General features: G+C 38.8%; 2 protein-coding genes across 2 annotated transcripts in view; both read right to left on the bottom strand.

Annotated features, from left to right (window-relative positions):
- Window positions 1-2: 2 nt before the first annotated feature.
- Window positions 3-11,548, bottom strand: LOC103481833 (formin-like protein 1; the record flags this gene model as incomplete). The annotated part of the gene is made up of 13 exons (XM_017310700.1): window positions 11,535-11,548; window positions 11,020-11,163; window positions 9,044-9,131; window positions 8,122-8,198; window positions 7,558-7,651; window positions 5,201-5,275; window positions 4,703-4,813; window positions 4,416-4,565; window positions 3,939-4,040; window positions 2,419-2,575; window positions 2,080-2,238; window positions 1,099-1,220; window positions 3-104 (listed from the first exon to the last, which is right to left on the bottom strand). Coding segments are annotated over exons 1-13 (1,395 nt in total), but the record flags the coding sequence as incomplete, so codon positions are not given.
- Window positions 11,339-25,910, bottom strand: part of LOC103481607 (formin-like protein 1) — a 26,300-nt gene continuing 11,728 nt past the window's right edge. Inside the window, exons 2-20 of the mRNA XM_008437191.2 lie at window positions 25,817-25,893; window positions 25,243-25,336; window positions 22,886-22,960; window positions 22,388-22,498; window positions 22,101-22,250; window positions 21,624-21,725; window positions 20,104-20,260; window positions 19,765-19,923; window positions 18,783-18,904; window positions 17,586-17,788; window positions 17,279-17,513; window positions 17,032-17,100; window positions 16,803-16,883; window positions 16,556-16,685; window positions 14,249-14,412; window positions 14,055-14,156; window positions 13,802-13,897; window positions 12,439-12,553; window positions 11,339-12,177 (exon numbers count right to left, since the gene is read on the bottom strand). Coding sequence (XP_008435413.2) covers window positions 12,038-12,177; window positions 12,439-12,553; window positions 13,802-13,897; window positions 14,055-14,156; window positions 14,249-14,412; window positions 16,556-16,685; window positions 16,803-16,883; window positions 17,032-17,100; window positions 17,279-17,513; window positions 17,586-17,788; window positions 18,783-18,904; window positions 19,765-19,923; window positions 20,104-20,260; window positions 21,624-21,725; window positions 22,101-22,250; window positions 22,388-22,498; window positions 22,886-22,960; window positions 25,243-25,336; window positions 25,817-25,893 — 2,382 coding nt within the window. The 3' untranslated portion in view covers window positions 11,339-12,037. The remainder of the gene's footprint in view (window positions 12,178-12,438; window positions 12,554-13,801; window positions 13,898-14,054; window positions 14,157-14,248; window positions 14,413-16,555; window positions 16,686-16,802; window positions 16,884-17,031; window positions 17,101-17,278; window positions 17,514-17,585; window positions 17,789-18,782; window positions 18,905-19,764; window positions 19,924-20,103; window positions 20,261-21,623; window positions 21,726-22,100; window positions 22,251-22,387; window positions 22,499-22,885; window positions 22,961-25,242; window positions 25,337-25,816; window positions 25,894-25,910) is intronic.

The raw sequence follows: 25,910 nt of genomic DNA, 5'->3' as shown, positions 1-25,910 counted from the left end.
CTGGGAGTCTTCCTGGCCATTTTCTTCTTCAGGGTGCCCAGATCTACCGGAGGGGCCTGAGCTTTGGTCTTAAACTGTTCCTCGAAAGCTTCCATGTCCAGCTCCTGAAACAGAGTTTAAAAGCACAGCAGCAGAAACGTTCGAGTTTAAACAAAAGGCTGAAGGTTATCTCTTTTTAAATGAATTTACAGCTAATATCCTGCTATTAGAGTAGAAACTTTCATGACCTAAATACAGATATTTCTATCCATTTTTGCTTATAAAAGGTTCTAACTTAAATACTCAATATATATATTTTTTAGAGAAATTTCTGCTTAAAATCTCAGTATGTTCACTTAAAGTACAAACAGTTTTAGTCCAAAAGCAGAAACTGCAGAACTGTGTTGCTGATATCAAGAGATGTGATGGTGTGAGATTATCAGGCATAAAACCCTGAATAAAAATAGTTTCTGGTTTTAGATAAACTATAAAATAACGTATAACATGAACTAAATGCTTTTTTTTTTAAACATAGACGCAGTAGCTGCAAAATATTACAGCATATTGCATATTACTATTACTAACACCGTTTATGGAATATACCTGTGCTTATTCTTAAGTAAAAAATTAATATGCATTTAAAGGTACTTTACAAGTACATTTTTCACCTTTCTGCCCTTTACAGTGCAAGTATCTGCCTTCTGCATGAATAGTAAACTTTCAGCTGGCTACTAATCAGACATGCTGCTCTTATTCTAAGATTTATATGTGATGCAGCTCTAATTTGAATTTCATGACTGTTTTTCACAACTAAAATATTTCCAGCCAAGTTTGTAGTTTTGTTATGAGTTACCTAAGTGTGTATGATGATGGAACACTTTTATAGCTTAGAAACTTCATGCTAGATACAGGCCCATGCTTAGCTAAAGTTTCAGAAGTGCTTGCCAATTTTAGAAAAAAATCAACCTCGGAGTTAAATGAAAAATCAAAATGCCTTATGTTGAGATTACATTCAAATTGAGATCTGTGTTTTTAGACAAAAAAGAAAAAAAAATTGAACCATCCATCTCCCTTTCACTGAGAAAAACTTTAATGGAATAAATCACAAACGGATCAAACCTGCAAGACGTGTTGGTCGTCCAGCTCGCCGAAGACTGTTCCCTCCACCTGGTCTAATTTCAGAGCGTCCCAGTTGAACAGTGGCATGCGGTATTTGGTTTGAATGGGCTTCTTCTGTTTGTCTGTAGGAGGAATGAAGAAAATGTTAAGATGTTCAGATTTTACACCACTGGTTCTCCTTAGAGAGGTTTTTAATAATAGGAAAAAAAACAATCAAGCTTGAGCAACGTGTCCACTGGGGCTCAGTGGCTTCTCAGTGGTGCACAGGCTTTGTGCTGCATACTTTCCACTTTCTCCGGACATTTTAAAGTGACAAAGACTTCAAACAGCATCCAGGGTAGCAAAGCTGAAATTGCATGTTTGCTAGACCATTTTCCTAATGGGAACCCGATGTCAAGGATAATTTTCTAAGATATTTTTCAGCCAAACACGCTTCTCCATCACAAATCAACCAAAAGGCAAAACACCACGCAAATCTGATTAGATTTTGTTTACTGTGCAGTATGATGAGGATGGTTGATGATGATCCATCTGGTGGGAGATGAATGTCCTGAAAGGTTTGATGATACTCTCGCACACCTTCCCACTCACTGCCCATTGGAGACACTGAAGGAAAATTCGCCATTTTGTTGACCTTTGAAATATACTGAGACCATTCGGATTTTCTACAAACTTTTCAAAATTCAGTGTTTTTCCATTTTCTCATATTCAGAATTCTCAGTCTTTTTTTTTTTAAAGTAAAACTAAAACCTTCAATCTTTAATTTTATTATTTTTTGCAGACTTTAAATGTGAAACCTGGAAAATCCAGACTATAAAATGAAGTTTGGGTCATTTAGATGATGGGAACGTAAAAACAAAATCTGGACACAGATTTTCCACAGAGTTTCCAGTCCTGGAACATGAATCGAATACAATTTTCCAGACGGCACAGAAGCCCAGTCCACAAGACCAAAACGGTTTAAAGTGATGGTGAACTCACCTGAGCCCCCCACTGTCTGCTGCGCCMCAGCRCCTCCAGAAGGCGGTGGTGGAGGGGGAGGAGGCGGCGGCGGTGGCGGGGGAGGTTGAAAGTTCGGTAGTTCTGTGGTTGGAGATTGTGGGGTGATGGAAGTACTGTCTATTTGATCACTGACGGTGTCTGCAAGGATCAGTCACATGATGTATAAATCTCCAAAGTCTGCACACGCTGCACATTAATGAGCCTTTAAATAAAATCTTGACACGCTGCAAAAACCGTAACAACTTCAGGAAGGGAGACTTCTCGGAATATCAAAGAACAAATGCAGCTGATTAGTTAGAACTACGCTTCTGTGCTGACCTCTTTGTGACTCCCGCTGGACCACCTCAAGGACCAGCTCACCAGAGGGGGCGTGGTCCATTCGAAGGAGGCCCTGCTCCACCAGAGCCTGAACCCTCAGCTCCAGCTCCTTCAGCTCATCAGAGGAACTACGTCCGTCTCCTGCTTGATCTGGCTGCTGGTCCAAAATGAGGAGCGTTAATTGAGGTGCAGAGTAAGACTCTTGAGTTTGCACACATGCATACACATGCCAAATAAATGCACTGATTCATAATAATTCATCTGTCCTATAGCTGCCTACTTGGATTCCTTTGTTGAATGTCAGCTGCTGATTGGCTCCCCTGCAACTTCCGGCTGTAGTCATAAAACAGAAGACCTTACTAAACTGCAGGTAAATCTTTCTAAAATCACACGCAAACTGTAGACAAGAACATGAAGGGGAAGAAAAGCTGATCTGGGGAACCAGATCTGGGCACATCTATTAATGTGCCCATATTAATAGATGTGGGCCCACATCTATTAATGGTGGGCATTAATAGATGGAGTAGGTAAAAATTTGTTTTTTTTTWATGCAGACACAAACTAAGCAATGTCTGTCTCGTCTAGTAAAGCCAACGCAGTCTCCACTTTTAATCTCTAATCCAGTTTAGGTTCAGAAACACACAGAGAAACAAGCCTTGAACATATGCGAAGGTGTAGACAATCACTTTGGTAACCATCAAAACAAGCATTAGTTACAAAGGTACTACGTAGTGAACTGACCCACAGTCACAATAGTAGGAACAATCGGTGACGCATTGTTCTGTGCTCTAGCCTGCACCTGGCAAACAGCTGTGTTATCCAATTGTTTACAGTCACTTTATTCAGCTAAATATTGAGGACTATAATTATTCACACCCCACTTCTGTTAGAGTTATGGCCAACAAGGAGTTGGGAGYAAAATGAAAGTGCCACCTAATGCAACTAAAATAAGCAGGTAAATGTGATTAATTAGAGAACAGTCTATCAAGACATAACAGAAAATGTATTTATTTTGTTCAACAGCTTGAAAAAGTTTACTCCACCCTTCATAATAACCAGAATGCATAAAAATGACTCATTACTCCAGTCTTAGTAGCTCGGACTATGTGAGTGTTTTGGCAGCACAGCAGGCAGGTCATATTCCCCTTRTTGTAGCTAATGTGTGTGACTGCAACCCCTCATKTTTGCTGTTGTAACAGTTTTAACATTTCCTCATCACCCCATGATCTAATGGCTGTTGATATTGCTATTCTGAATTACTGCTGCTATAATGTTCTTCTTTCTCYAAAAAGAACACACAAAACTTTAAAAAGAGCTGAGATGAAGCCTTTAAAACTCTGATCTGCTATTTTCTGTTCAGGCAGGTTTTTAAAACAGTTCATCAAGTTTCATTCTGGTTTCTCCTGCTTCGAACACTGTTGATGTGTAAAATGTTCTAAATGCCAAAGGATGATGGCATCTTTCAGATGTTTTCTGTTACAGCACACTATGTGTTTCTGTGTGCATCAGCTGTACTGTACCTTTAAGGGGTCCACCTCTTTGCAGATCTGAATGAGCTTCTTCTCCAGCTCTGAGACTTTCTGCATCGCCCCCATCTCGGTTTCCTGGAACTTGGAGCTCAGCTGAAACATGAAATGGTAAAGTTTTAATGTTTGAGATAAAGTTTGATATTACTGCTTGCAAAGCAAAATCTGCACCAATTAACTGTAGCTGAATGTAAGTTTATTGCAAGGTTTAAGTACCTGAGAAATTCTCCTTTTGATTTTTTTTTGTTATAGCTTTACACAGATTTGACTGTTTAGTTCTGCTATAAAGTCATTTTACTGCAGCTAAAAGACTTTAAAGAAAACCTTTTTACCATACTGACATTGTCCCTGACAAGTCACAGAATCTAAATACCATTAATAGTATAAAAAGTGATGGAATACACCTGAATGTTCCCTAACGTGTGTGTGAAGTGTCCTTTAAAGAGGAGTTGGTGTGTGCCGTTCATTCACCTGCGTGTGGAGCTCCTGCAGCTGCTCTATGTGATCCAGCAGGGTGGTCTTGGTCTCTGCATCCTCCAGCAAAGCTGCCACATCAAACACGTTATCCAAATAGGCTTGGATCTGGACCAGCAGCCTGTCGCTCTCTGTAAACTTCAACTGCTGCAATGGAGAGATTTAAGCATCACCTTCGAGTTTAATTTGAGCAAATGAGACATGAATGCAAGGTGTGAGGCATGTCTGCTCCGATTCTTAAAAGTTGTATTTATCATGTTCAGAGGATGGAAGACCAAACTTGCCTCCAAGTAGGAATCCAGGCTGTGTTGGGTAAATTCGTACTGAAGGTAGACCCTGAAGTTCAGGTTTTCCACCGAGTGGACCACAATGTTGATGAATTGCATACAGGCCACCTGGTGGACAGATTAAGTAAAGATTGTTTCTTTTCAGGAACTTCTCAAGACTCAGATTTGGAATATTTTCCAGTTTTTACATTAYTTGGATCAAAAAAAWGTCTCAGTGTTGGGGGAAAACTGAATGTGTTTGAGAACTTTGAACCTAATGTTTTGGACAAATTTTAGCTTTATATATATATTTTAAAAAAAAGTTTTGATGTGTTCAGAAGAACTTTGACTGATTAATTTAATATAACTATCAATTTCAATGCTTGAGATTTTATATTTATTTCCACAAAAAAAGTTTCCAATCTTTGCAGCTTGAATTCCTTCCTAGTACTTATTTGTTGCATCTTCGGTTGACGGGTCATATTTTGAAAAATCTCTGTTTGATTCAAGGTTTACCATAAAGTCAATGTTGCTTTCTTCTTTCTGAAAATACTCCATTAGCTTCTCGAAGCGCCTTTTCTCTCCACACACCTGAGAGAAGAARAAAAAAAAAGGAAATATTAACAAACATGTTCTTATTTTACATGCTGCTCATAGTAAAGTTTCCAGCAGCAGTGAACACATGGGGGCAGTATGCTCTCATCATAAGTGGATTTTTTTTTCCTCTGAATGTAGATAATGCTTTGACGCTGTCATGCGTTTCTTGGCAAACACACAATCTACTTGGGGACAGACACCATATAGAGAAGAAGACTGCCGATTTCCCACTTGTGTAGAATCAACAACCATTTTCAGCTCCAGAAAAGACCAAACAAAAGAACAGTTGAGAGAAAAAAAAGAAAAAAAACGTTTGAGTATGTGGTTACATTTAAACGTTTTCTTTTTTGTCAACACCTCATCAGTTCCCCCTTCTGCTACACAACTGACTGAACTTCCACCAGCTCCTTTTTGCAAACTCATGTCCACTAAATAATGCAGGAGCCCAAACAAAGCTGTACCTCTGCTGCCGAGCGACACATAAACCGCCTCCTGGCCCGACGCCCACCTGCCTCTACGGTGGAAGCACAGGATCTCTCATCATCTCCCTTATGACTCACACCCATGTCGGCGCTGCTGTGGCACTAAAATTAAGAAAAGCTCTATTGTCTTCCCCATTTCTTCCTGACAGCAAACAGCGTTGTCGATTACTGCTAACTAACATGGTGTGCAGAGAGGAAAGCAGCATTTGCAGTSAGTTCAGAACATTTAAGTGTGATTGCTTCCTTGTTTTGTGCACCTTAAGTCTTCAGTTTATTTCGTGAGTTAGGCCCTCAGACTGCATTCCTTTGCCATGACTCAGAGGATGAAACACGCTGCAAAGCAGGTTTGTAACATCCTGCAGTAAAAATAAAWGCTGCTAGTTCAGGTTTGTCCTCCTGTCTCTCTGAATGGTTGCAGCGTCTCTGAGTGACTGCTGTTGCTACTGAGATGAAAAGCAAAGGTCAGAGGTTCTGTGAGTGTTTGGCATATTTACACTCCTTCAGAGAGTTTTGTTGGACGGGGCAACACTTGGACGGAGGTGCTGGTGTGAGCACCGATGATAAATAGATCAGAATTTTTTTTAAAGTGCTTTATGACTCGGGGAAGATTAGTAGAAGTGAAAAAACATGAATTTTTAGTTTGAGCTGCTCCAAAAAGTGAAAACATTTGCTTCCTTTTTTTTCTGACTTCAGAAAATAGTCCAGAAAAGTTGGATAATATTTCTGGACTTTGTTTTATACAAAAGGGTTATGGTCTTTTTGTTACTTCACCATTCGATAATGGTGCTTCATAATAACTTGTCTTGTTATGGTCAACACAATCAAGATCACTGTTTTGGTATTTTGTCAGTCACTGGCACTCCATCGTCAGGGTTGGATTTGAAAGATCAACACTAGATTTTCAACGTGTCTAAAGGAAAACTCGGTGGAAGGAAAAAAAAACTCAAAAGAAAAAAGGTCATAAGCAACAGGGATAAGTAGAGCTTTGAGAGGATTAAGGGAAGTTTATTCAAGGGTTTGGGGAAGATTTACATGTGAACTGCAGCTAAAATTAGAGCTTCAAGAGCAAAGATGGAGAACGATGGAAGGCAGCAGAGCCAACAATGCAGAAAAGATTTGAAAACGGCTTTCTCAGCACCTCAGCAGAGCAACGGACTCCGCTCCTTGCTACGTTGCAGTGATGCAGTTTTTCATGCAAAACATYGACCAAGTATTTTCTGTTCAGTTACAGTACATTACGTGAGCATGCTTTTCAGTAGGTTTACATTAATGCATTAAAATGATTTTATATACGTTCATATTATTTGAGAAAACAGAATATTTATCAGTTCTATGCCATAATCAAAGTTAACAAAATAACTGAAATGTGTCGGTTTCACTTTTGCAACTGAATTCTTATCATTTTCTCTTTTTTCCTATTTTTTTTATACCACGTCTAACATTGATTGTTAGGCCATGGCTCATCGTAAACAGTGGAACAGTAATCAACAATACTGAAACAATAAGCACCTTTCCTAGAAATTCGTCTGAACTTAATAAACTTTAATTCCCTATTTTGCTTCTGTCTTACTGACACAGACTTTAAATACACCTTACTTCTTATGACGGAAGTAGAATTTAGTTCTAATTTTTTTCTAAACTTATTTTTTTTTAGCTGAACAAAGCGGGAAGGACGAAGTGAAAACTGACATCTAAAGCTCGGACAATTTCCATCAAGTCAAACAATTTCCACAGGGCAGGAACCTGCTCTGTCCAGACTCTGAATGTTGATTACATGGGTGCCTGTTATCTGACCTCTTTGAAGTTGTCAAAGGCGGACAGGATGATGTCATGGCCTCCTCTCACCAAACAAACAGCTGCCAGCAGCTCCAGCACCAGGGCTTTGGTCCTGAGAAGAGTAAAAACATTTATTTACCAAAATAAATGCAGGATTTTTTAGATAAAAGTTTCAATTTAGCATTGAGGCTAATTTCAGTTTCAGATGAGAATTAGCTGTTTTATAAGCATTTTCAATTATATTTTCTGAAAAGCCATGAAAAAAATAATGTAAGATGCAGATACTAACTAGAGCACTCCACACCAAATCAGTTGAATCACTGATTTGGTCACTTTTATTCAGACATTTGAATTCTTGTCTACTGAATTTTATTCAGGTCCGGAAGCAATTCTGAGGTAATGATGGAACCGGAAATGTGGAAGGTGATATTAAGCTCATGAGGGAAATATTGAGCTGCTATTTTAAAGAGAATTTAACAGCTGATGTTTGCTAAAAATGCCATAAGTAAAAATGTATTGGTTGTTAAAGAGTGACTGTAAATGTTAGGTTTTGTGTAATTAATAGCATAATGCTGGTTTCACCTGGGGTTCCTGTCRTTGAGGCTGAGCGTGATCTCGTTGACGCAGCTTGGGTGCTCCATCACCTGGTTGAACCCGGACTGAAAACATGAAAAATTATTGTAATATTGCAAATTTTAGAAATGGAGGTCAGGAAAAWCTCATTGAAATCTCATCTCTTTTCACATTGTATCAATAGTGATCAGGGTTTCAAATAGACTGCCAATAAAATTCAGAATAGGAGTTGATGCACAAATYTTAGCAAGAACCATGCTGGCTTTTTTAAACTTCAAATACCTTCTCCTACACGTCTATCCAAAATCAATTTAAAATTTTAACTCGGCATCTCAAAAAGTCGGAAGGAACATGAAATTCTCCTGAAATGTCCCATTGCAGGCCACAAGAGCTACAAGAAGCCCAGAGTTTTCTTAGCTGCATAAAGCTGGATACTTCTACATAACTTCTGTACTATTTCAGTTGCAAATGATTCATATTTCTGCTTGTATTTAAAACATTTTTCTAAGATCTATCAAATTTTCATGTTTTAAAAAAAAAAGACAAAATYGTTAGTCTTAGCAAGGTTTTCTCTCACTTTACCAAAATCGCCCAATACGTTACCTAAACTAAGCTAAAAGTCTGTTAAACTGCAAAAGATAAAAAAAAGAGATCCAAAAGTAACGACACCATTTTAAAGATCACGTTTATATTAAATGTTTTTTTTTTTCAATACAAATGCAATTTAAACATAGTAGTTATAACTTTTAACAAAACACAAAGGCCTTAAAGTCATCACCTTCATTTCAATTCAAAGTTAGAACTATTCTTTCAATATACATATTCATCAAAGCATCCTGAAGTATTTTTCTTGCAATGATGCATTAACAGTGATAATTATTCACACAAGGAAAAAATTAATTTCCTCGTGGGAGTGTAAGTATTTATATACCTGGTAGTTCATGATGGCACGAAGACACATGATGCAGAGATGAATGTCGTCCTTCTGAGTCACGATACGCGACGGCCTCTGAGCTCTCCTGTTGGAGAATAATTAATCCATCAGGTAGAAGTTTAGCATGCTGCACCAACATACATTCACATGCACAAACACACGTATATAGCTTTTTGAAATAATATAGGAGATGTTTTAAATATATTTTTACACATGAGGCAATATTCATCATGCCAGAARTGTATGAAAAAAATTKTTTTTACTTGCATCAAACAACACAAGACAAACCTAAGTCATTATTATTTAACAGATTTCATGCAACTGTCCGACAAAACTCTGAAACAATCAATTTATTGTATTTCCATTATAAGTTTTAACTTTTTATAATCTTTTATAGAACAATGGGAAGTTGATGTGAGTCCACGCGTTCCTTATGAGACTTTCCGGTTGAGACATTTTTTACATTTCAACACCTTCTGTTCAACAGGAGGCCAGACAAACACCTTCATACTCGCCATGAAAAGAATGCAGTGAYCTCAGATCAGTGAAAGATAAGGCAGTTCAGGAAACGTGCGACTAGAGTTGAGTTTAACCATGTACCCGAGGTCAAGTCGGCTTGGAAACTCCAGCAGTCTCAGTAGCTTCACAGTAACGGGTTCTTAATTTGATCAAATTGCATCTCAGCAAAAATATATATATGATCAAGGGGAATTTCAACTGAGGCCATCTATTTTTAAGCCACACTTAACTTTTGGTGCACTTTTTTCAGTTAAATAAAAATTTGATCAAATTTAGGGGACATATGTTTCAATTCAAAAATCAGAACAATCTTGTAATCCCTTCGTTTTACTTTGGATTCAAAATCACTTCTCAATTCAAAGGATCCACAGYTCAGTTTTTTTCTAGTGTTGGAGTGCTTTAAAAAAAATGCTAAATCAGAATTGGTTAAGACGAAAACAACCAAAGAAAACTAGAAGTTGGGATCAGCTCGGAAAACCCTGACTTGAATGCAGCTGCCAGCCATGGAAACCTTCCTCTATGAACCTCACTAATCACAGTTCTTGATGTAATCTGGAGGACACACTGTTTTGAAGGTCTGCAGCTACTGGCTTGCAGAATGTTGGTGACCTCTGTGCACTGTGCACCGCTCTATGATTTTTACAAAAGCTACTGCCTCGTGGCTAAGTTGYCTCCGCTTTATCACGCAACTATCATCTGTTTCCTGTGGAAAGTAGTTAGAAAAGTTATTGACTGAACGTCTTGCACAGGTGGCATTTTATCACGAAACCATGCTGGTATTTGCTGATCCCCTGAGATRGAGCAAGAGCTGGATTTCATGCAACTGGCCATGGAAGCAATTGAAACACCTGAATTCAATCATTTGCAGAAATGAGCTTGTGAGTGTACGAGCAGTCGACTGAATCTGTGATAATCTGTTCCTTTCCTGGGACAAAGCTGCTTCTGATGCTGCTGTTGTTATTGACTTTGTGTTTTCTTTACCTTTTACCTAGAATGCTGTCCTGGTCTGGTATTTCTTTGATTTTCATTCCCCAGTAGGATCAGCGAATGACAACTCCTTATAACTCTGGTTTTGGAACAATCACTTGTTGCAGTCAGGTGTGCTTCTTTAGATCGTACATTTTGAGAATTGTCAATAAATGATTACCTAAATCAGCYGTTTATTCAATTAGACTGCAATCTAATCTAAATTGCARTGAATTAAACATCTTTATCTTGCAAAGTTACATTTGTTGCTCTAATTTGTTGACAATTARAGCTAAAGTAAACTTAATTTAATTGGTTTGCATATTACATGTTTACATGGCTCTTATTTAAGTCTCTTGAATTTGATGACCTTTTGTTTTTTCCTAATTTCTCTCTAATTCTATGACATTGTATTTAACACTCATCACATGTAATTTCTTTGACATTCTGAATAAACTTTATCAACAACAYTCAGAAATGCCTCATACTTGATTGTAAACGCTTTAGTGAGCTTCGTGCCGTGGCTGGTTGGGGATTCGTTCGGATTTCTGCCGACGTCTTCCACTGACTTGTCTGCAGCCTTCCCTTTATCTGAGGGCAGTGCGCCATTTTCAGACGTCTCAGTGTCTGACCTGTAAATCACAGCCACGAAAGAAAAGCCGTGTTTGCACTCATTTAGATGAATATTTACAATGTTCTAGGTTTAAGCCATTCCAACAAAAGAGACTGTAAAAACAAGATTAACACATTTTACATAATTTGTGTGACGTCTGTTTCTGGGTTTAAAAAAAAANTAAATGGTTAGTAAAAAAAAAAAGTTTTCTTGTAACTATGTTGAAAATCAATTAAAAGTGCAGAGCAATGAAAAGTTGCTGACTTTAGTATCTTCTAAATCACTTCTGATTCAATTCATTCATAGTTCATTCAATTGTTTTTAATTTGACAATTGATGAAAACCGATGTGAAGAACTGAATTRGAGGGTAAATCTTCATGTGGTCCTACATGTTGTGTTGCATTACAGCTAGAATAATACTGTGTCCCCACTTAGTTTAAAATTACTTCTGCCAAAACTTTGATTATTTTGTCCACTGATGACTTATTTGGTTAAACTGTTGGATACCAGATTTTTCTATGGCTCATCATGGAGGAATTATTTCTCGATTTTAAAAGTACAGATTTAAAGAACACGTCTGCCTCTTGTTGTAGAAAAACTGAGTCTCATTTAATGTGCTGTTTTTTTTTGCAGGCCTTAAACTCCGCTACGTATATTTTTAAGTTTAAAGGAACCAACGGGGACTTGTATCCTGCAGACGCTTTCAGATGATTCAGAGGAGCCGAAGTCTCTAGAGGAAACCCTGTAGACAAACTCGTCCTCCTTGAGCCAGATGCTTCAGTGGAGTTTCTGAAACTCCTGCTGAGATTGTAAGTCAACATCAGTTTGATTTAAATTGTGACAATTATCCATATCTCTGAGGCTTCCGAATGTTTGCGTTACATCACAGTTTTTACCCAGGACATATTCTTCTGTCTATAACACAGTAGTGCTCGGAGTTTGAAGATGTCACCTCATCGCTGAAGAATGAGTCGCACAAGAGATGAGAGGAGCGTTTGGCTGAGCGAGCCGCGAAGGGCGCAGATTTAAGAGCTGGAGAGATGGATGGGTGGAAAAAAGAGGGTTACAGGAAAGAGAGTGACAACTTGCTGAAAGGAGGAAGAGTGTCAGAAGTAGCAAAGCAGCAGATTTAACAGTTTATTTTTTTCTTAATGCAGAAATGGTGTTAAACGTATGAAATCACCATTAAATCTATTGCCTGCCTGTCAGGAAACCACCGTTTCCCYGTTTCCTGACGAGCAGGAAGCACTGATTTCACTCCGCAGCCAGACACAGTCTCAGGTGGCTTCTTACCTGTGATGATGTCCTCGATAGCGCCGTCTTTCCCCTCCCTCACCGGAGGAGACCCCTGCTTCCTCTTCAGCTCTGCGATCAGATCCATCTGAGGCTGTCTGCACATAATAGAAATCTGGAAGAGGAAATCAGGCTCAGTATTGGTCTCACATGCACAGGTTATTAAATCATGTCTCTGGATCAATTATGATATCAAAACACCCAGGGACCCTTGTCTTTCAGTTTATTGGGTTGCGGTTGGTTTTCTTGTTGCAATATAAGCTACTAATCAGATTTGCTTCTGCTAGAGAGCCATCAGGGGGGACACTACTCCCGACCATCTAATACGAGGAATTAAAGCGACAGATAATACCACAGTAAATCACGACCAGATTTTTATCTGACTGCTGATGTCAGAAAGTTGGTGTTTCGTCTCAAACCAGCTTTTGTATTTTTCCCYAACATAATACAGGTTGTATTCCCTAAACTTAATCCGAAATGAAACAAATGATGAATTACATACGAGTCATATAAAAAGTGGGAAGGAAAAAAAAACCCTCAAAGCTCAATTTGTCTTAAAAGGCTGATTGACAAAGTAATGATTTACACAGAGTTGAGTTTATTCATCTGTACTATCTGTAAATCGTGTTGTGGGAAATGTTTTAACATTTCTGGTAAGTTAAATTCACTCGAGATTTTTTAAAACAGTTTCTACAATTGTGATTTTCTTTCTGAAAACAGAGTTCATCTTTTTGTTTGACAACTAAACAGGACCCCCCTTTCAAAACCRTGCACAGTTACAATTAGAAAAATCTGTGTGGAAAAAGTATAGATGTYCAATAAGCAGTGTAATTGCCCTTCTTAAATTTTGTATGATTATTCTTACAGAWTTTTCTGATTCGGTAGCTAAAAYTGATGTGCATATAMKGTATTTGAATATTTCTTTCAAGCAAGTGGTTAGATCCTAAAGCTTAGCATATCTGGACAAAACAATTCTAAAACTTAAATATTTCAATAAGAAGTCAAGAAACGAACTTGGAATAAGAATCTGCAACAACAACAAAAAATATTGCTTTTGAATAAATGCCACTGGTGTTGAATACAATTATTTTTAAAAAGCCAAGCAATTAGGATACCTTCTCAAGATATCAGCACATAMAATGTTGCAGCACGACGCGTGAAAGGAGCGCACTGCAAAGAARCTTTGTCGTTTCTCTTTGACTTTAAGCTCTTGTATGTCGTTTCGGTCTTGTTTGTCGTTGTACAGGGAGTGGAAGTAGTTGAGTCTTCGAAAGTATAGTTTCTTCTAGTCATTTTGAAGTGACTGGCCGTTTCATTCGTTCCATCTGTGATAATTATTAGAAAACGGAAGCTGAGCTGTTACCGTGTTCCTCTGAGGCTCAGGTTTGGGAGGAGCGGAGTGATCGTCACAAGCTGGACGTTGTCGTTTCTCCGTCTCCTTGCTGTCCTGGTCAGCTTGCTGTCAGAAAGCAATAAAAACATTATTCTGACTGAAACCTGTAGATAAAACTAAATTTAGATATAAACTGGTTATAAACCTCAGAGTAATATCAAATTCATTACTGCTGAGCAGTAAAACTTGTTTAGAGAGCTTTTTAAGCTATGAAATCTCTGACCTTGTACGCTTTGATGAACCGGATAAAAACRGAGAAGAACTCAGAGGGCAGTGTCATTGTGGGATCTTCTCCAAAGTACTCCACAACCGACTCGTATGTATCCTGAATGCCAATGACCCCCCGAAACAARAGTGAGGAGTAGAAACAAACAAAACCAACATAAAAGTAAATGAGTCAAGWTCACTGAGGCTGACCTGGGCAGTCTTTTCTTCGGCCTTCAGAGAGTCGAGAAGCGGCGCGTTGGTGTCCAGAAACGTTTTCAGGACAGGGTTCTCCTCTTCTGCAGAGAACTCGCTCCTGGTCAGCTCCATGCCTCTTTCTAGAGCTTTCAGATTCCTCAGGATGCTGTCGAAGGAAACTGCAGCACGCAAAAACAAAGGTTTATAATGAGAGAAGCTGTTGTTAATAAGGAAATGAAGAGATCTCTCTGTGTATCCTCTTTCTAGCACCATCATTTCAGCCACATTACTGCATAACATCATAAATATAAATTTTATTGAATTCAAATGATATTTTAAAGAACTTTTCTTCATTTCAAAAGTACATTTCTGTGATTTTGTGAACTTGAAGTGAACATTTTTGCCTATTTTCTCACCTTTCTGTAGTATAAAAGACATAAAAACCAGCAGGATTTATTGGATAATGAAGTAAAATCTTAGTAAGTCTCACAGTATTTGCAGGAATGTAAGAAAAATAGTCTTTCAGAATCGTGTGAGCTGCTGAATTGGATCTCCAATGTCGTCTTCCGTAGCGTTTCCCCATTAACTGCTCTCTCAAATCGGCCTAATTTGTAACAGAACTAGAACCACAGAGGGGGTCGTTTTTCATTTGAAAAAAAAGCTGCTGGGAAATGAGGAAGGTCCTGAATAAAAAAAGAAAGTAATAGAAATGTGAATAGTTATGATTGACTCCTTAAAAACAATCAGAGGAAAACAGAAGGTTTAATAAACTAAATACAACTGCCTGAAAAACTGCAGTGTGCTGCAAGCTGAAGGCGTTTTACTGATCCAGACTGGGTGCAATTTTGCTCTGCATGCMGGAGATGAGGATTGAAAATAATACGTTAGAAATATTCTAGCAGAGCTGTGACGAGAAAACTGTTTACATGTATCAATGTTGCATATTGTTGCTGCATATTCATGGACCCTCTACTGTGGCTTCACATGNGAGAACTCGCTCCTGGTCAGCTCCATGCCTCTTTCTAGAGCTTTCAGATTCCTCAGGATGCTGTCGAAGGAAACTGCAGCACGCAAAAACAAAGGTTTATAATGAGAGAAGCTGTTGTTAATAAGGAAATGAAGAGATCTCTCTTTGTATCCTCTTTCCAGCACCATCATTTCAGCCACATTACTGCATAACATCATAAATATAAATTTTATTGAATTCAAATGATATTTTAAAGAACTTTTCTTCATTTCAAAAGTACATTTCTGTGATTTTGTGAACTTGAAGTGAACATTTTTGCCTATTTTCTCACCTTTCTGTAGTATAAAAGACATAAAAACCAGCAGGATTTATTGGATAATGAAGTAAAATCTTAGTAAGTCTCACAGTATTTGCAGGAATGTAAGAAAAATAGTCTTTCAGAATCGTGTGAGCTGCTGAATTGGATCTCCAATGTCGTCTTCCGTAGCGTTTCCCCATTAACTGCTCTCTCAAATCGGCCTAATTTGTAACAGAACTAGAACCACAGAGGGGGTCGTTTTTCATTTGAAAAAAAAGCTGCTGGGAAATGAGGAAGGTCCTGAATAAAAAAAGAAAGTAATAGAAATGTGAATAGTTATGATTGACTCCTTAAAAACAATCAGAGGAAAACAGAAGGTTTAATAAACTAAATACAACTGCCTGAAAAACTGCAGTGTGCTGCAAGCTGAAGGCGTTTTACTGATCCAGACTGGGTGCAATTTTGCTCTGCATGCMGGAGATGAGGATTGAAAATAATACGTTAGAAATATTCTAGCAGAGCTGTGACGAGAAAACTGTTTACATGTATCAATGTTGCATATTGTTGCTGCATATTCATGGACCCTCTACTGTGGCTTCACATGYCGTCACCCGTCAGATTCCATCTGAGCTCAGTGGAATAATTTACAATTTGAGGGACAAATTTTAGTTTAGCTGTTTGGAATGTTTATGTTCCAATGAGCCATTTTTTTGTGTGTGTGTGGTCTTTTTTCTCTTCGCATAAAGTTTGCGTCATGCTAAAAATCCTAGTTACTCTTTGGAATTTGTACTTTGAAACAATTTAAGAAAATTTGCTAGAAAAAAAAAATCAAACAGTGATGSGCAATGAAAATTTTGCAGAAGCCAGCTGGTAAACCATTCATCTGATTGCACAGATGTATTGAGCTGTGCATGTAAAATACTCCATCAATGAAAACTTTGGTCACTTGTGGAGTTTTCCTCTGATTAGCTTTTTTTTCTTAGGCAGGATATGCAAAAATGTTATAAACACGTGTGGTGCTGTTTGTAGGTCMGAGTCATGTGATGTTGGAGGTTACCGAGCGCTGCCTTGTCCAGGAATTGCAGTTCAGTGTAGAAATTCTGCAGGTCCGGGTATTTTTCCCGGATGATCCTGACGATGAARTCCAACAGCGTATGTCTGCGGTCTGTTGATTTAGTGTCCGGTAGCTTAAAGGAGTCGGCAGAGCAGAGCAGTTAAAGAAAAACTATAGACTGAGACGGCTRCAAATTCATAGCTACTTGAGGGTGCAGACTCAAACTTTAATCCAGTTTAGAGTTTCTCACCAGGTCTAAACTCTGCAGATGGAAGCCGTACGCYGGCCCTCGCCTGCTGCTGTTCATGTAGTTTCCAAACGCCAAAATTATCTATAAATCAGAAACAAGTGGAGCACTGTGTGATGCATCTTTCTGTTTAGATAAAGTTGGAAGGAAATATTTAACCATTGCAATGCGTTTTCTCATCTGCATATGCGTTAGTCAGGAGTTTACGAAAYATTTAAATAAAAATATTTACCTCCAAGATTTTCTTGAGCTTCATGGACGATCTGACAGACATTGAGGCTGCGATAATGGCATCCAGCTGCTGCAAGACGACAATGAAAACGTGACGAAGGCTTCAGGTAAACAAGCAGCCTTGCAAAATGGTTTCCCTAAAACCAAACAGTAACTTCAACACACACACGCGCACACACACACACACCCACTTGACATTTGTGTTTTCTCAGATTGTAGAGACCCGTTTCAGGCCACATAAAACTCACAGGCTGGATGTTCTGGATGCTTTCCGTGAAGTTTCCCATGAAGGTCAGCGTGCTGATCCTCTGGGAAAGCCTCGGGATCTTGCCGAAGCGCGCCATGAAGCGATCCTCTTCGCTGAGCTCGTCCAGCGACCGACCTTCGCTCTCGTAGGTTTGGATGAGCTTCATCTCGTACTCCGTGGGGATGAAACGCTCCAGCAGCTCGAGGAAGTCCAGACTCAAAGCTTGCTGGTCGTACCTGTGTGAACACCAGTTCTCTGAATTTACTGGTCGCTRCATTCGCCTGACAGTTTTGAAGTTCGGCACGTACGTCTCTATGGCGCTGCAGATGTCTGATGTAGCCACGCGTTTCTTGCGCAGCGTGATGGCCAGRTTTTTGGCCCTGTTGGGCTCCATTATGGACACTCTRCTGGGAGTCTTCCTGGCCATTTTCTTCTTCAGGGTGCCCAGATCTACCGGAGGGGCCTGAGCTTTGGTCTTAAACTGTTCCTCGAAAGCTTCCATGTCCAGCTCCTGAAACRGAGTTTAAAAGCACAGCAGCAGAAACGTTCGAGTTTAAACAAAASGCTGAAGGTTATCTCTTTTTAAATGAATTTACAGCTAATATCCTGCTATTAGAGTAGAAACTTTCATGACCTAAATACAGATATTTCTATCCATTTTTGCTTATAAAAGGTTCTAACTTAAATACTCAATATATATATTTTTTAGAGAAATTTCTGCTTAAAATCTCAGTATGTTCACTTAAAGTACAAACAGTTTTAGTCCAAAAGCAGAAACTGCAGAACTGTGTTGCTGATATCAAGAGATGTGATGGTGTGAGATTATCAGGCATAAAACCCTGAATAAAAATAGTTTCTGGTTTTAGATAAACTATAAAATAACGTATAACATGAACTAAATGCTTTTTTTTTTAAACATAGACGCAGTAGCTGCAAAATATTACAGCATATTGCATATTACTATTACTAACACCGTTTATGGAATATACCTGTGCTTATTCTTAAGTAAAAAATTAATATGCATTTAAAGGTACTTTACAAGTACATTTTTCACCTTTCTGCCCTTTACAGTGCAAGTATCTGCCTTCTGCATGAATAGTAAACTTTCAGCTGGCTACTAATCAGACATGCTGCTCTTATTCTAAGATTTATATGTGATGCAGCTCTAATTTGAATTTCATGACTGTTTTTCACAACTAAAATATTTCCAGCCAAGTTTGTAGTTTTGTTATGAGTTACCTAAGTGTGTATGATGATGGAACACTTTTATAGCTTAGAAACTTCATGCTAGATACAGGCCCATGCTTAGCTAAAGTTTCAGAAGTGCTTGCCAATTTTAGAAAAAAATCAACCTCGGAGTTAAATGAAAAATCAAAATGCCTTATGTTGAGATTACATTCAAATTGAGATCTGTGTTTTTAGACAAAAAAGAAAAAAAAATTGAACCATCCATCTCCCTTTCACTGAGAAAAACTTTAATGGAATAAATCACAAACGGATCAAACCTGCAAGACGTGTTGGTCGTCCAGCTCGCCGAAGACTGTTCCCTCCACCTGGTCTAATTTCAGAGCGTCCCAGTTGAACAGTGGCATGCGGTATTTGGTTTGAATGGGCTTCTTCTGTTTGTCTGTAGGAGGAATGAAGAAAATGTTAAGATGTTCAGATTTTACACCACTGGTTCTCCTTAGAGAGGTTTTTAATAATAGGAAAAAAAACAATCAAGCTTGAGCAACGTGTCCACTGGGGCTCAGTGGCTTCTCAGTGGTGCACAGGCTTTGTGCTGCATACTTTCCACTTTCTCCGGACATTTTAAAGTGACAAAGACTTCAAACAGCATCCAGGGTAGCAAAGCTGAAATTGCATGTTTGCTAGACCATTTTCCTAATGGGAACCCGATGTCAAGGATAATTTTCTAAGATATTTTTCAGCCAAACACGCTTCTCCATCACAAATCAACCAAAAGGCAAAACACCACGCAAATCTGATTAGATTTTGTTTACTGTGCAGTATGATGAGGATGGTTGATGATGATCCATCTGGTGGGAGATGAATGTCCTGAAAGGTTTGATGATACTCTCGCACACCTTCCCACTCACTGCCCATTGGAGACACTGAAGGAAAATTCGCCATTTTGTTGACCTTTGAAATATACTGAGACCATTCGGATTTTCTACAAACTTTTCAAAATTCAGTGTTTTTCCATTTTCTCATATTCAGAATTCTCAGTCTTTTTTTTTTTTAAAGTAAAACTAAAACCTTCAATCTTTAATTTTATTATTTTTTGCAGACTTTAAATGTGAAACCTGGAAAATCCAGACTATAAAATGAAGTTTGGGTCATTTAGATGATGGGAACGTAAAAACAAAATCTGGACACAGATTTTCCACAGAGTTTCCAGTCCTGGAACATGAATCGAATACAATTTTCCAGACGGCACAGAAGCCCAGTCCACAAGACCAAAACGGTTTAAAGTGATGGTGAACTCACCTGAGCCCCCCACTGTCTGCTGCGCCMCAGCRCCTCCAGAAGGCGGTGGTGGAGGGGGAGGAGGCGGCGGCGGTGGCGGGGGAGGTTGAAAGTTCGGTAGTTCTGTGGTTGGAGATTGTGGGGTGATGGAAGTACTGTCTATTTGATCACTGACGGTGTCTGCAAGGATCAGTCACATGATGTATAAATCTCCAAAGTCTGCACACGCTGCACATTAATGAGCCTTTAAATAAAATCTTGACACGCTGCAAAAACCGTAACAACTTCAGGAAGGGAGACTTCTCGGAATATCAAAGAACAAATGCAGCTGATTAGTTAGAACTACGCTTCTGTGCTGACCTCTTTGTGACTCCCGCTGGACCACCTCAAGGACCAGCTCACCAGAGGGGGCGTGGTCCATTCGAAGGAGGCCCTGCTCCACCAGAGCCTGAACCCTCAGCTCCAGCTCCTTCAGCTCATCAGAGGAACTACGTCCGTCTCCTGCTTGATCTGGCTGCTGGTCCAAAATGAGGAGCGTTAATTGAGGTGCAGAGTAAGACTCTTGAGTTTGCACACATGCATACACATGCCAAATAAATGCACTGATTCATAATAATTCATCTGTCCTATAGCTGCCTACTTGGATTCCTTTGTTGAATGTCAGCTGCTGATTGGCTCCCCTGCAACTTCCGGCTGTAGTCATAAAACAGAAGACCTTACTAAACTGCAGGTAAATCTTTCTAAAATCACACGCAAACTGTAGACAAGAACATGAAGGGGAAGAAAAGCTGATCTGGGGAACCAGATCTGGGCACATCTATTAATGTGCCCATATTAATAGATGTGGGCCCACATCTATTAATGGTGGGCATTAATAGATGGAGTAGGTAAAAATTTGTTTTTTTTTWATGCAGACACAAACTAAGCAATGTCTGTCTCGTCTAGTAAAGCCAACGCAGTCTCCACTTTTAATCTCTAATCCAGTTTAGGTTCAGAAACACACAGAGAAACAAGCCTTGAACATATGCGAAGGTGTAGACAATCACTTTGGTAACCATCAAAACAAGCATTAGTTACAAAGGTACTACGTAGTGAACTGACCCACAGTCACAATAGTAGGAACAATCGGTGACGCATTGTTCTGTGCTCTAGCCTGCACCTGGCAAACAGCTGTGTTATCCAATTGTTTACAGTCACTTTATTCAGCTAAATATTGAGGACTATAATTATTCACACCCCACTTCTGTTAGAGTTATGGCCAACAAGGAGTTGGGAGYAAAATGAAAGTGCCACCTAATGCAACTAAAATAAGCAGGTAAATGTGATTAATTAGAGAACAGTCTATCAAGACATAACAGAAAATGTATTTATTTTGTTCAACAGCTTGAAAAAGTTTACTCCACCCTTCATAATAACCAGAATGCATAAAAATGACTCATTACTCCAGTCTTAGTAGCTCGGACTATGTGAGTGTTTTGGCAGCACAGCAGGCAGGTCATATTCCCCTTRTTGTAGCTAATGTGTGTGACTGCAACCCCTCATKTTTGCTGTTGTAACAGTTTTAACATTTCCTCATCACCCCATGATCTAATGGCTGTTGATATTGCTATTCTGAATTACTGCTGCTATAATGTTCTTCTTTCTCTAAAAAGAACACACAAAACTTTAAAAAGAGCTGAGATGAAGCCTTTAAAACTCTGATCTGCTATTTTCTGTTCAGGCAGGTTTTTAAAACAGTTCATCAAGTTTCATTCTGGTTTCTCCTGCTTCGAACACTGTTGCTGTGTAAAATGTTCTAAATGCCAAAGGATGATGGCATCTTTCAGATGTTTTCTGTTACAGCACACTATGTGTTTCTGTGTGCATCAGCTGAACTGTACCTTTAAGGGGTCCACCTCTTTGCAGATCTGAATGAGCTTCTTCTCCAGCTCTGAGACTTTCTGCATCGCCCCCATCTCGGTTTCCTGGAACTTGGAGCTCAGCTGAAACATGAAATGGTAAAGTTTTAATGTTTGAGATAAAGTTTGATATTACTGCTTGCAAAGCAAAATCTGCACCAATTAACTGTAGCTGAATGTAAGTTTATTGCAAGGTTTAAGTACCTGAGAAATTCTCCTTTTGATTTTTTTTTGTTATAGCTTTACACAGATTTGACTGTTTAGTTCTGCTATAAAGTCATTTTACTGCAGCTAAAAGACTTTAAAGAAAACCTTTTTACCATACTGACATTGTCCCTGACAAGTCACAGAATCTAAATACCATTAATAGTATAAAAAGTGATGGAATACACCTGAATGTTCCCTAACGTGTGTGTGAAGTGTCCTTTAAAGAGGAGTTGGTGTGTGCCGTTCATTCACCTGCGTGTGGAGCTCCTGCAGCTGCTCTATGTGATCCAGCAGGGTGGTCTTGGTCTCTGCATCCTCCAGCAAAGCTGCCACATCAAACACGTTATCCAAATAGGCTTGGATCTGGACCAGCAGCCTGTCGCTCTCTGTAAACTTCAACTGCTGCAATGGAGAGATTTAAGCATCACCTTCGAGTTTAATTTGAGCAAATGAGACATGAATGCAAGGTGTGAGGCATGTCTGCTCCGATTCTTAAAAGTTGTATTTATCATGTTCAGAGGATGGAAGACCAAACTTGCCTCCAAGTAGGAATCCAGGCTGTGTTGGGTAAATTCGTACTGAAGGTAGACCCTGAAGTTCAGGTTTTCCACCGAGTGGACCACAATGTTGATGAATTGCATACAGGCCACCTGGTGGACAGATTAAGTAAAGATTGTTTCTTTTCAGGAACTTCTCAAGACTCAGATTTGGAATATTTTCCAGTTTTTACATTAYTTGGATCAAAAAAAWGTCTCAGTGTTGGGGGAAAACTGAATGTGTTTGAGAACTTTGAACCTAATGTTTTGGACAAATTTTAGCTTTATATATATATTTTAAAAAAAAGTTTTGATGTGTTCAGAAGAACTTTGACTGATTAATTTAATATAACTATCAATTTCAATGCTTGAGATTTTATATTTATTTCCACAAAAAAAGTTTCCAATCTTTGCAGCTTGAATTCCTTCCTAGTACTTATTTGTTGCATCTTCGGTTGACGGGTCATATTTTGAAAAATCTCTGTTTGATTCAAGGTTTACCATAAAGTCAATGTTGCTTTCTTCTTTCTGAAAATACTCCATTAGCTTCTCGAAGCGCCTTTTCTCTCCACACACCTGAGAGAAGAARAAAAAAAAAGGAAATATTAACAAACATGTTCTTATTTTACATGCTGCTCATAGTAAAGTTTCCAGCAGCAGTGAACACATGGGGGCAGTATGCTCTCATCATAAGTGGATTTTTTTTTCCTCTGAATGTAGATAATGCTTTGACGCTGTCATGCGTTTCTTGGCAAACACACAATCTACTTGGGGACAGACACCATATAGAGAAGAAGACTGCCGATTTCCCACTTGTGTAGAATCAACAACCATTTTCAGCTCCAGAAAAGACCAAACAAAAGAACAGTTGAGAGAAAAAAAAGAAAAAAAACGTTTGAGTATGTGGTTACATTTAAACGTTTTCTTTTTTGTCAACACCTCATCAGTTCCCCCTTCTGCTACACAACTGACTGAACTTCCACCAGCTCCTTTTTGCAAACTCATGTCCACTAAATAATGCAGGAGCCCAAACAAAGCTGTACCTCTGCTGCCGAGCGACACATAAACCGCCTCCTGGCCCGACGCCCACCTGCCTCTACGGTGGAAGCACAGGATCTCTCATCATCTCCCTTATGACTCACACCCATGTCGGCGCTGCTGTGGCACTAAAATTAAGAAAAGCTCTATTGTCTTCCCCATTTCTTCCTGACAGCAAACAGCGTTGTCGATTACTGCTAACTAACATGGTGTGCAGAGAGGAAAGCAGCATTTGCAGTSAGTTCAGAACATTTAAGTGTGATTGCTTCCTTGTTTTGTGCACCTTAAGTCTTCAGTTTATTTCGTGAGTTAGGCCCTCAGACTGCATTCCTTTGCCATGACTCAGAGGATGAAACACGCTGCAAAGCAGGTTTGTAACATCCTGCAGTAAAAATAAAWGCTGCTAGTTCAGGTTTGTCCTCCTGTCTCTCTGAATGGTTGCAGCGTCTCTGAGTGACTGCTGTTGCTACTGAGATGAAAAGCAAAGGTCAGAGGTTCTGTGAGTGTTTGGCATATTTACACTCCTTCAGAGAGTTTTGTTGGACGGGGCAACACTTGGACGGAGGTGCTGGTGTGAGCACCGATGATAAATAGATCAGAATTTTTTTTAAAGTGCTTTATGACTCGGGGAAGATTAGTAGAAGTGAAAAAACATGAATTTTTAGTTTGAGCTGCTCCAAAAAGTGAAAACATTTGCTTCCTTTTTTTTCTGACTTCAGAAAATAGTCCAGAAAAGTTGGATAATATTTCTGGACTTTGTTTTATACAAAAGGGTTATGGTCTTTTTGTTACTTCACCATTCGATAATGGTGCTTCATAATAACTTGTCTTGTTATGGTCAACACAATCAAGATCACTGTTTTGGTATTTTGTCAGTCACTGGCACTCCATCGTCAGGGTTGGATTTGAAAGATCAACACTAGATTTTCAACGTGTCTAAAGGAAAACTCGGTGGAAGGAAAAAAAAACTCAAAAGAAAAAAGGTCATAAGCAACAGGGATAAGTAGAGCTTTGAGAGGATTAAGGGAAGTTTATTCAAGGGTTTGGGGAAGATTTACATGTGAACTGCAGCTAAAATTAGAGCTTCAAGAGCAAAGATGGAGAACGATGGAAGGCAGCAGAGCCAACAATGCAGAAAAGATTTGAAAACGGCTTTCTCAGCACCTCAGCAGAGCAACGGACTCCGCTCCTTGCTACGTTGCAGTGATGCAGTTTTTCATGCAAAACATYGACCAAGTATTTTCTGTTCAGTTACAGTACATTACGTGAGCATGCTTTTCAGTAGGTTTACATTAATGCATTAAAATGATTTTATATACGTTCATATTATTTGAGAAAACAGAATATTTATCAGTTCTATGCCATAATCAAAGTTAACAAAATAACTGAAATGTGTCGGTTTCACTTTTGCAACTGAATTCTTATCATTTTCTCTTTTTTCCTATTTTTTTTATACCACGTCTAACATTGATTGTTAGGCCATGGCTCATCGTAAACAGTGGAACAGTAATCAACAATACTGAAACAATAAGCACCTTTCCTAGAAATTCGTCTGAACTTAATAAACTTTAATTCCCTATTTTGCTTCTGTCTTACTGACACAGACTTTAAATACACCTTACTTCTTATGACGGAAGTAGAATTTAGTTCTAATTTTTTTCTAAACTTATTTTTTTTTAGCTGAACAAAGCGGGAAGGACGAAGTGAAAACTGACATCTAAAGCTCGGACAATTTCCATCAAGTCAAACAATTTCCACAGGGCAGGAACCTGCTCTGTCCAGACTCTGAATGTTGATTACATGGGTGCCTGTTATCTGACCTCTTTGAAGTTGTCAAAGGCGGACAGGATGATGTCATGGCCTCCTCTCACCAAACAAACAGCTGCCAGCAGCTCCAGCACCAGGGCTTTGGTCCTGAGAAGAGTAAAAACATTTATTTACCAAAATAAATGCAGGATTTTTTAGATAAAAGTTTCAATTTAGCATTGAGGCTAATTTCAGTTTCAGATGAGAATTAGCTGTTTTATAAGCATTTTCAATTATATTTTCTGAAAAGCCATGAAAAAAATAATGTAAGATGCAGATACTAACTAGAGCACTCCACACCAAATCAGTTGAATCACTGATTTGGTCACTTTTATTCAGACATTTGAATTCTTGTCTACTGAATTTTATTCAGGTCCGGAAGCAATTCTGAGGTAATGATGGAACCGGAAATGTGGAAGGTGATTAAGTCTAATATTAAGCTCATGAGGGAAATATTGAGCTGCTATTTTAAAGAGAATTTAACAGCTGATGTTTGCTAAAAATGCCATAAGTAAAAATGTATTGGTTGTTAAAGAGTGACTGTAAATGTTAGGTTTTGTGTAATTAATAGCATAATGCTGGTTTCACCTGGGGTTCCTGTCATTGAGGCTGAGCGTGATCTCGTTGACGCAGCTTGGGTGCTCCATCACCTGGTTGAACCCGGACTGAAAACATGAAAAAT

Source organism: Poecilia reticulata, linkage group LG19, assembly GCF_000633615.1.
Source record: "Poecilia reticulata strain Guanapo linkage group LG19, Guppy_female_1.0+MT, whole genome shotgun sequence".
NCBI classification, from domain to species: Eukaryota; Metazoa; Chordata; class Actinopteri; order Cyprinodontiformes; family Poeciliidae; genus Poecilia; species Poecilia reticulata.
Note: the sequence above shows the minus strand (reverse complement) of the source record. Positions and strands in the feature narration are given on the sequence as shown.